Below are 12,559 nucleotides of genomic sequence, written 5' to 3' on the forward strand. Positions count from 1 at the left end.
GATCTGATGCCCTCTTCTGGTGTGTCTGAAGACAGCTACAGTGTACTTATATATAATAAATAAATAAACCTTAAAAAAAGGAAAGAAAAGAAATAAATGTTACCTGAAATACCAGGACTTGAAGGATTTGATAAAGGTCTGGAACCTTCTAAAGATGGTTCTATTCCTTTAGAAAGGGATCCATCTACCAGAATATCAGCTTCATCAATATCATCACAGGTTCCTCCAATTTGGAGAAAATGAAGCTCACCACCTACAGGATAATAAAATTTCATCAACAAATACATAGAAAATAGTTTGGGTTTTTTTTTTTTATTTGCTTGTTTGTTTGTTCTGATTTTGCAAGACAGGGTTTCTCTGTGTACCCCTGGCTGTCCTGGAACTCGCTCTGTAGACCAGGCTAGCTTTGAACTCAGAAATCCGTCTGCCTCTGCTTCCCAAGTGCTGGGATTAAAGGCGTGTGCCACTACCACCTGGCTAGAAAATAGTTTTTAATTAAATGGAGCATTACTTAAATTCATAATTTGTTCTAATAGTACTTGATACCCAGGTAAAGAACACTATAACAGTTACCTGTGTCACAGAATTTGGAAATTTAGTTGCAATGAACTACAACCAATTAAGTAAAAAAAAAAAAAAAAAAAAAAAACAAAAAAAAAAAAAAAAAAAAAAAAAAAAAAAGCATACAGAGATTTATCTCAAGACTACTAAAATGGTTCAATGGTTAAAAACACTTCTTCATGCAAAGGACCTAGCTTCAATTTCTACCACCTACATGGTGGCTCACACCATTTGTAACTCCAATGCCAGGGAATCTTACAGCTTTGTTTGCCCTCCAAGGACACAAGCACATGCAGAAGCATACGTGCAAGCAAAACATTCATCTGTTAAAAGGTATTTCTTCTCATCCTCATTACATCATATACCACAGTAGTTTGGTACCTTTAACTAATTTATCTAAACTTTACCAAAGCCTTTAGGAAAACAAGGCCTGTTCCTGTGATCACCTAACAGAAGTGGACACTAACACTGTAGCTACATAGATTAGCATCCATAGCCCAATCTCTTCATTCCAGGAGTAAGAAAAATAAACAGATATTTTTAGCTTTTGATGTGCTCACAATGAAATTTACAAAGCAAATCAAATTTCTAGTTTTCATACCTGTCACAGAAAACTTACAGCAAACTCAGCAAATATGTGAGACTAAAACAAAGAATCCATGATTACAAATAATGTTCCATTGTCACGAGTTTATGTAGTTACACTTCCAAAAGAGAAAATATATTATGTGTGTGTGTGCAAAATATATATTATGTATATATAAACTTTAATAGTCATATAGCTTATAGAGAGAGTATGACATAGAGCTTTTCTGTCATATATATGACTATAAAGCTATAAAACTTACAGACAACCAAGATGAAGTAAATCATGAAAACCAGGCAACTCACTGCCACTTCCTAAGGAAATGTGACTCACAGAGCTTTGAGAGTTAAAACGTGTTAGTTTTAAGTGGGATGCCAACAAGCCCTTCTATTCAGGCTGCAGTCCTGTGTAAAACCAGCAAAGCACTGAAGACCAAGCATCCATCAGAATTGCAAGGGGCAAGACAAGTATGGAGGGCTGGACAAACTCTACCCACATAACCCTCAGATGATTCACACACGGTCAGCAGCAACCAGAGAGGCCAAGTCAATCCAGGATATTAAGCCTCCACGTCAATGCAAAAGAGACTTGAGGAATTCCATTAGAAAATAAAAGCAGAGAAACAGACACGACCATACTGCATAAAGTTGTAAGACACAAAATCTGAATGAACACTAAGGTATGCTAAAACAGAAACAATAAGAAACAAGCCTTCCTCCAACCCCCTTACAGAAACAAAGCAACCCTATTTAAACTCAGGAAGGAGGGTTGTGCCATCCCACAGTCAAAACTCTGACCCATAATTGTTCCTGTCTGAAAGAAGTGCAGGGATGGAAATGGAGAGGGGCCTGAGGAAAAAAAGGTCCAGTGACAGGACCAAAGTGGGATCCAGCTCAGGGGCCGGTCCCAAGGCCTGAAACTATTAACTGAGGCTATGGAGCGTTCACAAAAAGGGACCTAGCATGACCACACTCTGGAAGACCCAACAAGCAGCTGAAAGAGTCAGATGCAGATATTTGCACCCAACCAATGGACAGATGCTGCTGACCCCTGTTGCTGAATTAGGGAAAAGCTGGAAGAAGATGAGGAGTGACCCTGTAGGAGGGCCAGATCAATTAACCTGGACCCCAATATCTCTCAAACACTGGACCACCAACCAGGCAGCATGCACCAATTGATATGAGGCCCCCAACATACATACAGTAGAGGACTGCCAGGTCTGGGTTCAGTCAGAGAAGATGCACCTAACCCTCAAGAGACTGGAGGCCCCAGGGAGATTAGAAGTCTGGCTGGGTGGAAGGGGTGGAGGGTGAGGACACCCTCGTGAAGACAGGGGTATGGGGAGGTGGTATGGGATGCGGAACAGTCGGAGGGTGGATGGGATTGATAAAATCTGAAGTGATAAATAAATAAATGAATGAATGAATCAATGAATGACAAAAAGAAAAAAGAAAAACTAACAAAGACGCAGGATGGAAATTTCTCAAGAAACTTTCACTGCAGAAGAACTATATATTCTAGCAATTCTACTACTGGGTAAACTTTCAAGGGACACCACTGTGTCAAACATCCAAGTTCATATTAGTGCTGAATTCACAATAGACAACAACATGAGTGTCCTTAAACTAATGAATGAAAAGAAAAAGTTGACACAAGTATATAATGTAATATTACATAGCCATAAAAACTAATGAAATCCTGTCATTTACAATAACATGAGCAGAACTAGAGATCATTATGTTAAGCAAAATAAATCAGAAAAGTACTCCTGTGAAGTACAATGAAGTGACTCCTGTGAAATATAAAAAACGTGATCTCATGTTAAGTTCACAGCAGAATGGCAGTTACAGAGGCCAGGGTCAGGAAAGAGGGAAACGTGGAGTGGTTAATCAATAGACACTAAAACAGCATCAAGTAGCTCTGGGGTAACTACTATACATTGCACATAACAACACACATTAACATGTCAGAAGGCCAGTAGAAAGGACTTCAAAGTTGTTTCCACAAAGACATGACGAATGAGGAGATAAGTACGCTTAACATGATTTAAACATTCAAAAGTATTACTTAATATATAGATGTATATTACTCAATACACAGATGTATTAAATATGAATAGCAATGAATAACGCTTCTAGCTTTTATTCATGTTACAATTGTTTCTTAATATTAATTTTTAGAGCTAAAAAAATGGCAAAGTACATAAAGTTTGCCATGCAATCATGAAGACTAGAGTCTGGATCACCAAAACTCAGGTAAATGTCAAAAAAGGTTTGATAGATGGTCACTTGCAATTTCAGTGCTCAAAAGACTGAGACAGGACAAGTGGAACAAGCTGGCTAACTAGAACAGCTGATCAAAACCTGGACTCAACTGAGAGACCCTGCCGTCTCAGTGGAGACGGAGAGTTAGAGAAAAACTTTCGGTGTCAGCATTGGATTCTGCGTGTGCGCGCGCACACACACACACACACACACACACACACACACGCTTACACATAGGGGAAAATATTTGTTCTAGTTCTCCAGAAGTTGGTCCTCATGGCACACCTGAAATCCTAGCATTGAATGGAGTTCAAGGACAGCCAGGAAAATCAATTATCACAAGAGATTGCTTCTTGGTAATCCTACTGTCCTAACTCTAAGAATATATAAATCTACTCTCAAATTCTTACTATATTGTATCATCAAAAAAATTGAAACAATTAAACCCTTATTGCATTTGTACACATATTAGGATTCTACCGCTGCCCGGCTTGTGTAGTTTTTCTTTCTTTCTTTCTTTTTTTTTTTTTTTTTTTTTTTTTTTTTTTTTTTTTTTTTTTTCTGGTTTTTGGAGACAGGGTTTTTCTGTGTCAGAAATCCGGTAGTTTTTCTTAAATTCACCAACTCTTGGTTATAGTCATCTATGCTTCAATAATTGTGTGGCCCTATAATTCCAACTAAAGTATCAATAGCAAAGAGTATTTGTTATGCCTCAAAATGCCAGTAATATTTGTAAAAATCTATAGTGCAGTTATTTGATTTACACAAATAAATATATGGAGAAATAGTGCACAATATCCAAAGTGGTCTCAAATGTTGCAAAACTAATTTTTACCAGCCAAAGATTATAAAAAAAGAAGACCAAATATCTTGCTGGGCGGTGGTGACACACATTTAATCCCAGCACTTGGGAGGCAGAGGCAGGCAGATTTCTGAGTTCAAGGCCAGCCAGGTCTACAGAGAAACTGTGTCAAAAAAAAAAAAAAAAAAGGCCAAATATCTTAACATCTTACAAAACTAAAGAAAACTTGGCTAGGTTGTTTTTTCCAGAAGTAATCTGTGCCAGAAACTTTATATACACTATTTGATTATAACAAGCAATAGCCTATGGGAGCTAAGGTTGAAACACCACATCTATAAGTGAACTATGAGGCCTTTGCACACAGGTGTAGCAGTGGGGGTTCCCTGAATACAGGTGACAACAGACAGACAGACAGACACACACACACACACACACACACACACACACACACACACACTTGCTTTGAAGCTGCCATGACAGGAGCTTCCCTAACCATTCATATGTGCCCAGCTGTGACAAACTAAAATCTCTGAAACCATGTGCCCAATAAGTCCTTCCTCCCTCAACAGCTTATGTTCTATGTGCTCTCATATCAACACACATGGGTCCTCTTATCCAAGTTGCTAAAAAAAAACTAGGTCCACAAACGTAGGCAGTCAGTATTCACAAAATACCAGGATACTTGTAATTGTGTAGCAAAGATCTATCTTGCTACACAATCTAGGCTGTCCTCAAACTCGTGACTCCATCCTAAACTGAGTTTCCCCCATCCTAAACTCAGAAAAGAAGATACTTTCTGAGGACTTACTGAACTATTTACAATAGATTTCTTGCCTAGGGAAGTTTAAAAGCTAAGTTTAAGGCATTAAAAAACAGTATTATATAGAAAGAAAAACTAATCTCTTACATGGATCTAGAATTCACACTAGATAATGTACATAGACAAATGCCACAGAAGGTTTTCCAGAAGAATCAGGCAAATGGCTCACCTTTGGTGCATGCACACAGCCTGTCTGTGCCTGAGCAGTAAATGACAGAAACAAATGTATCCTGTTCTTCAGTGCCCTCCTTTTTGGGAGGCTCCACTTTGGCCAAAATTTCGAAGTTTGAAAGGTCTAATACTTTTACATATCCTCCCTGAGTGGTTACTACCAGGTGTCCAAGAGTAGAAATGTCAGACTTTTTTTCTCTTTCAATCCCATTCTTTGAGGTCAACTGCATTTCCTCAGCAGGTTCTTCACAGTCATCCTCTCGACTATCCAGTATATCTGGTGGAAGCAAAATGAGCGAGGTAATTGTGTCCTGGGGATCTTTGATATGTTGGATTTTCACTGGCTCCTCTTCTAAAGTCACTATTCGAGTGGTATAATTCATCTTGTAAAGAACTAAATATCCACCACTAACATGCCTCTGTTCCGGCTGAATGATCAAAGGAGCTGGCACATCTGCTGGTGACTCATGTTGGATCACACTGATATTTGCACCATTCACTACAGCAAGATTGGATTCCAGATCACCTTTACGTCTATTACATAGTGCAGAGTTTAATTTATTTAAATTATTCAAGGCCTCAACTTGATTTATTGCACTTAATGATTCCACAGAGCATGTCCGCAGTCCTACCAACAAATGAATTCCATCAGCACAAGGAGTTATAGAGTCTATACAAAGAGTCTCCTCCTCTGCAAACTTTGGTAGCCTCAAGCACTGCACCAAAGTCCCAGGCTTGGGGAACACAGAGTTCCACTTCTCGGAATCTGGAGAGGTGAGGCTGGCGGCTGCATCTGCAAACTGCTGAATGTAAGTCACAGGCGGATCCTGTAACAACAACTGTTCTTGGTTGTCCAGCTCCATTTCAATAATCTGTGGAACTGTAAAACCATCATCGTGCAAACTTTTACTCATAATATTGTTCATCTGTGAAAAGATTTTTCCTGCTTTCTCATCAGATTCTTTGATACTATAAAGAAGCAAAACAGGTAAAGTCCTCCTGACCAGAGGAGAATTCAGTTCTGAATTTGTGCAGGACTCATTGTCAGTTGACCCCTGTTCTGATATACTTTCGCCCTGAGTTCTGCTTAAACCATCCAGTGACCTGTGAGAATTACTACTAATGGGTGAGGTAGCAGGAGATTTATATGTTAATAAACCTCCAGCCAATAAACATGGGAAGGGAATGTTGTGTTGTTCCTGGTGTTTTTCCTTTGTCTTTTCACTCTTAGAGTTCGTTAAGCAGGGGTTCGCCCCAAGTTCTTCAAGATCCTTAACAGTATCTTCAAGCACATTAGCCACAATCTCCCACTGCAGTTTCTCTGGCTGCTGGAGAATGCTGAGAGATGTTATATCAAGGCTTACTTCCATGGCTTCTTTCTGTGATGTATGCCCTTTGAGAAGAAAAAATACAGCACATTAGATGCGGCAGCTGTGGTCATGTAAATCACAATCAGTACCTCAGTGAGGTTTTTCCTATTTCATCTGGTCTATGCATTAGTAAATACTAGAACTTGAAGGATTTCATAACCAGCAGGATAGATCAGCAGGCAAAGGCTTGTGCCCCAAAGCAAGACTCACTTTCATGAACACTGGTAGGAAGAGGAAGCTACCTCCTGCAAACTATCCCACTGGACTTCATGTGTGCATGTGCCAATGCATACATACGCGTACACATAAAAATTAAGTGATTTTTTTATATACAATATTTTAAAAAAAATTTAATCAAATGTCAGATGACCGTACATATGAAAACATAAAGAAAAGACTACAAGAAATTCAAAATTATTTTCAACTCAAATACATTTTCTAGAGCAGTAAAGAAATTGATGCTTAAGACATGGTAAGGTAAATAAAGAATTAATATATTATTTAGTTATTGCTTTAAATTGACATTAAAGAATAGAATTTCTGGACTTCATTTCTTTTTTTTTTTTTTTTTTTTCCGAGACAGGGTTTCTCTGTATAGCCCTGGCTGTCCTGGAGCTCACTCTGTAGACCAGGCTGGCCTCGAACTCAGAAATCCACCTGCCTCTGCCTCCCAAGTGCTGGGATTAAAGGCGTGCGCCACCACGCCCGGCTTGGACTTCATTTCTAAACCAAAATTATACCCAATATTATTTGTATATTATAATTTATGCATTCTCTCAAATACCTAAGAAAAATATCATAATCTCAGTTCCTTTCTTTTTAATGCTTAAAATTCAAAGCATCATTTCTTCTCTCTTGCTCCACAATGCTGGTGCTCACACAGAGACAAAACCCCATCAGAGACAACAACCAATTCTCCACTCTAATACTGAACTGAAAATTCTCTCAAATAATTTTGATTTTTTTTAAAACTTTCCCAAAAGTGCGAATCAGTCAGAAAAAACAGTGGGGGGAGAAAAAATACTCTAATGATAGGCAAAAATAAAGAAAAAATAAATCTGCTTTTATAATTAGTTATGACAGTAAGAGTCAAAGAGATATTAAATGCTGTGGCTATGTAAAAACTGAAAGTACTAGTAAGTGATAAGCAAGGGGTCCATGGAACACCATTTAGCTATCCTGATACTATATAGTCTCTTCAACATTCACTTACAGTGTTACCCAGAATTTCCCACCATTTGGGATTGTCTTAATTTTACATATTACTAACCTCTACAACTGAAATATATTCTAACTGAAGCTCATTCCTTCTGAACTCTGTGGCTATAATAACAAATAACCATCTCACTGAATAGTACTGTCTACACCTTCTTTCTCAGACTGGAAAAAAAAGTAAAGTATTTTTGTAACTTTAATTAATTAAAATATATATCCTTGAGATGCTTACCTATTGGATGTACTAAATTTAAAAACTTAAACTTTTAGCCGGGCGGTGGTGGCACACGCCTTTAATCCCAGCACTTGGGAGGCAGAGGCAGGTGGATTTCTGAGTTCAAGGCCAGCCTGGTCTACAGAGTAAGCTCCAGGACAGCCAGGGCTACACAGAGAAACCCTGTCTCAAAAAAACAAAACAAAACAAAACAAAACAAGAAAAAAACAAAAACAAAAAACCTTAAACTTTTTAAAGTTATGACAAAAAATTGTTCAAATAGAATAGTTTTAATCTATATATGCATTAACTAAGAATAAATACATGAAGCACATAAAATTAGGACAATATTTAAAGTAAATGGTATGCACAATGAAGCTATTTAAAAAGAAACAATAAACTAGGTTGGGTGGCTCACTGCTGTAATCCCAACATTTAAAAGACTAAGTGGGGAGGATTCCTCTGAGTACGAGGCCAGCCTGCGCTATCCAGTGAATGCTAAGACAACTTCAGATACAGTGTGAAGCCCTCTTCAAAAAAGCAAGTAGTTAGAAAAATAAAGAAACAAAAGAAAAACAAAGCAAGTGGCTCTATTATTCTACTTCCCCTATAAGCCCTGAAGGCACTGGGACACTGTATAATCCAATGTGAGAATCTGACATCTCCAACTCTGCTCCTCCTTTTCAATGTATGTTTACGTGCTCTGGAAGGAACACAGGGCTTCATGTGTGTCAAGCCCTTAATTCAACGTTTCTGTCAGACATACACTAGACCACATAATTAAGTTTTAGGCATAAGTGTGTAATGCAATACTTTCAATCACTCTGGGAAATCCTTCTGTACCTTGCTTCCTTAAGTAGTATCAAAGCCAGTTTCTAACAGTCACCCTTCCTGATTTTTGTCTTGGCTCTCTTCTAAAGCCATCAAAGTTCAATTTGTACTATCAACCCTTGTTGTCAGCCTTCATGAGAAGTCTCGTTTCCTTGACTGAGATATATGATTCAGAAACAAAACTTTTCTCTTTGAAATCAACTAGGAACTTATAAAACTTATAATTTTCGACCAAAAACAGACGTCTTTTATTGTGCACTCTTAATTCTGAGGTTAATATTGCCTTTAATTCTTTTAACTTTGTCATTCAAATTAATATAAATCATTTAGAGGAGTTCTAAAATGGCATCTAAAAATTTTAAGATGCTTCAGGATGAGACTACATCTCTAATTACTATCAGGTTTAGATGTTTACTCCATAATCCTCCAAAAAGTTACTGCTATAAAAAGTATAGGTTAGCCGGGCAGTGGTGGCTTACGCCTTCAATTCCAGCACTTGGGAGGCAGAGGCAGGTGGATTTCTGAGTTCGAGGCCATCCTGGTCTACAGAGTGAGTTCCAGGACAGCCAGGGCTACACAGAGAAACTATGTCTCGAAAAACCAAAAAAAAAAATAGTATAGGTTAGAACCTATTTTTCAAATTAATCTTTTTTTACTTTTTAAATTTTAATTGTTAATTTAATTTTTTATTTTTTATTAATTTAATTTTAATATTTTTAAATTTTTAAAATTAATCTTAAACAAAAGTATTTTCCTATGACCGAACAGCCTACTTACAAACCCTCAAAAGCAGACATTAACTAGGGCTAAGAGGATGGCTCAGTCAGTAACACGCATGCCTTGTAGGAAAGCATGAAGGACCTGAGCTCAATCCCTAGAAGCCATGTACAACAAGCCAGGCAAGTAAGCATATTTGTAACAAGCACTGGGAGGCAAGACAAGCAGGTTCCTGGAGCTCACTAGCCAAACAGTTTAGTCTACAACTATTTAACTGAGTCAATGAAAGATTTTGTCAAAAAGAAACACATACACACACACACACACACACTCACACACACACACACTGCAAGTGTCTCCACACACATGAACTCACATTCATGTACATATACATATTAAATACAAATAAAGAAATGTAAAATTTTTAAGCTTTAAGAATTTTTATTCCTTATTGCCATGATCTTTTAATTCTATTCAAAGACATATTTCTTTAAAAAGGTATCACATTGGGCTGGCGAGATGGCTCAGCGGGTAAGAGCACTGCTCTTCCGAAGGTCCTGAGTTCAGATCCCAGCAACCACATGGTGGCTCACAACCACACGTAATGAGATCTGACACCCTCTTCTGGTGTGTCTGAAGACAGCTACAGTGTATTACACTGGAGAGAGCAGAGCTGGCCAAGGTCCTGAGTTCAGTTCCCAGCAGCCGCACACATGATAGCTCATGGCCATCTGTCATGGCCATCTGTACAGCTACAGTGTACTCATACACATAAAATAAATAAAATAAATCTTTAAAAAAAATGTATCACATTTATTGTTGTTTCGTGGGGTTTTTTTGGAGGGAGGGGAAACTGGGAAAGGAGAAATCATATGACATGTAAATAAAGAAAATACCTAATAAAAAAAACTGGAAAAAAAACGTATCACATGTACCAATAAGAATTAGGGTCCTGGATAACACCACATACCTTTTTTACTTTTAAAACTCAGGAGATAGAAGCACAGAACTCTGTGAGTTCAAGACTACTATGATCTATACAAGTTCCAAGCTAGCCAGAGCTACATAATGAGATGCTGTCTCAAAAGAAAATAATATATGATAAATGTCTGCATATTAGAAACCGAAGTATATCCTAAAGCAGTGTAGAAAATTAAACACAGATTTCATCTGAGCACAGATGAAAAACACAATGATAAAAGAAAAGTAAACAATATAGACCAAATGCAAGTATTATTTTGGGAAGTGAGACAGCATCTTGCTATATAGTATAAACAAGACTCAAAATTATAGCACTCCTTCGGATTATAGGCATCACAACAGACTATGGGATTGCCAGCATGCCCCCCAAAATATAAGAACTATTAACCCCCAAAATACATACCAGTTTTTTAGACCAAAAGAAAAGAATAAAATTGTAGCAGACAATTAAGTTAAAACCAAAGAACTTAAGAAGAGAGGGCATTGAAAAATATTTACTATAAACACTCATAAAACCCTGAAGCCCACTCAGTTAAATAACCTAACAAAACCAGGAGTCTTTCCTGGAAAAAGTTCAAGGTTCCACAAAGTCTGCAGTACGAATCCTATTTCTCTATGTTCAATTAAGAAAATGTAACAGCATGCCAGTTCTGTGTTTGTAAAAGGACAGCAAAGGAGGAAAGGGCGCCGTGTGCACTGTGCAGAGTGTGTGGGCCCACACCATGAAGCATGTGGACCTGTGGGAGTCTGCTGCTCTCTTCACCAACACAGGTCTCAGGATGGAACTTAGGGCATCAGCGCTGGCAGTGAGCACCAACTATCTTCTGAACCACCCTGCCCGCCTAGTCTAAACTTTCTGAGTGGAATCAGTTCTTTACTTTTCTAAAATTATGTATCGCTGTATCGCTCAGGGCATTTTCATATCTTTTTGTTTTTTCCAGAGTTAAGAACTTCAAAACTGAGTGTTAAACCAAAATCAGCACAGCCTTCTCCTTAGCAGCATCAAAAATTAATTCATGACAAATCAGAATTTAGAAAACAATTGCTATTTTATAACTAATTTTTAACTACTACACTACACAAGCCCATGCTGCTTCTAAAGACATAAAGTATGTTTAATATCCTTGACATGTCCATGATATGACATTAATAGTCACAATAACCACCATTTTATAAAAAATGAGCAATTCTCTGGTACTGTGAACAATTCTTTGGGGTTTTTTTCAGTTTTTTTTTTCTTTTTTTTTCTTTTGGTTTTTGGAGACAGGGTTTCTCTGTGTAGCCCTGGCTCTCACTATCCTGGAACTCACTCTGTAGACCAAGCTGGCCTCGAACTCAGAAATCCACCTGCCTCTGCCTCCCAAGTGCTGGGATTAAAGGCATGCGCCACCACTGCTCGGCTCTGTGAATAATTCTTTAATACATGCTAAATATCGTTATTTTACAGTTTAGGAAATATAATTAGACAACAATAATAAGTAGATGGGATTTATACTCTAACATGATATGGCAGAGGCAGATGGCTCAACTAACTATAAGCTTGAAATAAGGCTTGCTGAACAATCCTGAGGATTTAAGTCCAGATTCCCAGCATCCATGTAAAAGCTAAGCATGGCATCTGTTAATAACTACAGCACTGAGGGACACATAAACTATTGGAACCCTGCAGCTATTTAACTTGACCAGCTAGTCAAGCTCCCAATTTAGTAAGATACTGTTTCACTGGGTAGTAGCACATGCCTTTAATCTCAACACTTGGGAAAACAGAGGCAGGCAGATCTCTGTGAGTTCAAAGCCACCTTTGTCTACAAAGTAAGTCCCAGGACAACCAGAGCTACTGGTTTTATACAGGTTCTTTATATGCAAAGAAGTTAAAACTGTAAAATCATAGGCACTATGGCATCAAGCAGATGCTGCCTTGTTTGCTCATGAAATACTAAGGTTAAAAGCCCTGTCTCGGGGGCTGCAGAGATGGCTCAGTGGTTAAGAGCACTGACTGCTCTTCCAGAGGTCCTGAGTTCAATTCC

General features: G+C 38.0%; 1 protein-coding gene across 13 annotated transcripts in view; it reads right to left on the reverse strand.

The window, feature by feature from the left end:
• Birc6 (baculoviral IAP repeat containing 6) overlaps window positions 1-12,559 on the reverse strand; it is a 185,621-nt gene that overhangs the window by 124,840 nt on the left and 48,222 nt on the right. For all 13 annotated transcript variants that reach the window (XR_004114160.1, XM_031355887.1, XM_031355886.1 and 10 more), the window contains exons 9-10: window positions 5,203-6,597; window positions 104-253 (exon numbers count right to left, since the gene is read on the reverse strand). Coding sequence is in view for 12 of the 13 variants with exons in the window: in XM_031355887.1 (XP_031211747.1) it covers window positions 104-253; window positions 5,203-6,597 (1,545 nt within the window). In the remaining variant the exon portion in view is untranslated. The remainder of the gene's footprint in view (window positions 1-103; window positions 254-5,202; window positions 6,598-12,559) is intronic.

The sequence above is a fragment of the Mastomys coucha genome, unplaced genomic scaffold (genome assembly GCF_008632895.1).
Source record: "Mastomys coucha isolate ucsf_1 unplaced genomic scaffold, UCSF_Mcou_1 pScaffold6, whole genome shotgun sequence".
Classification (NCBI taxonomy): domain Eukaryota; kingdom Metazoa; phylum Chordata; class Mammalia; order Rodentia; family Muridae; genus Mastomys; species Mastomys coucha.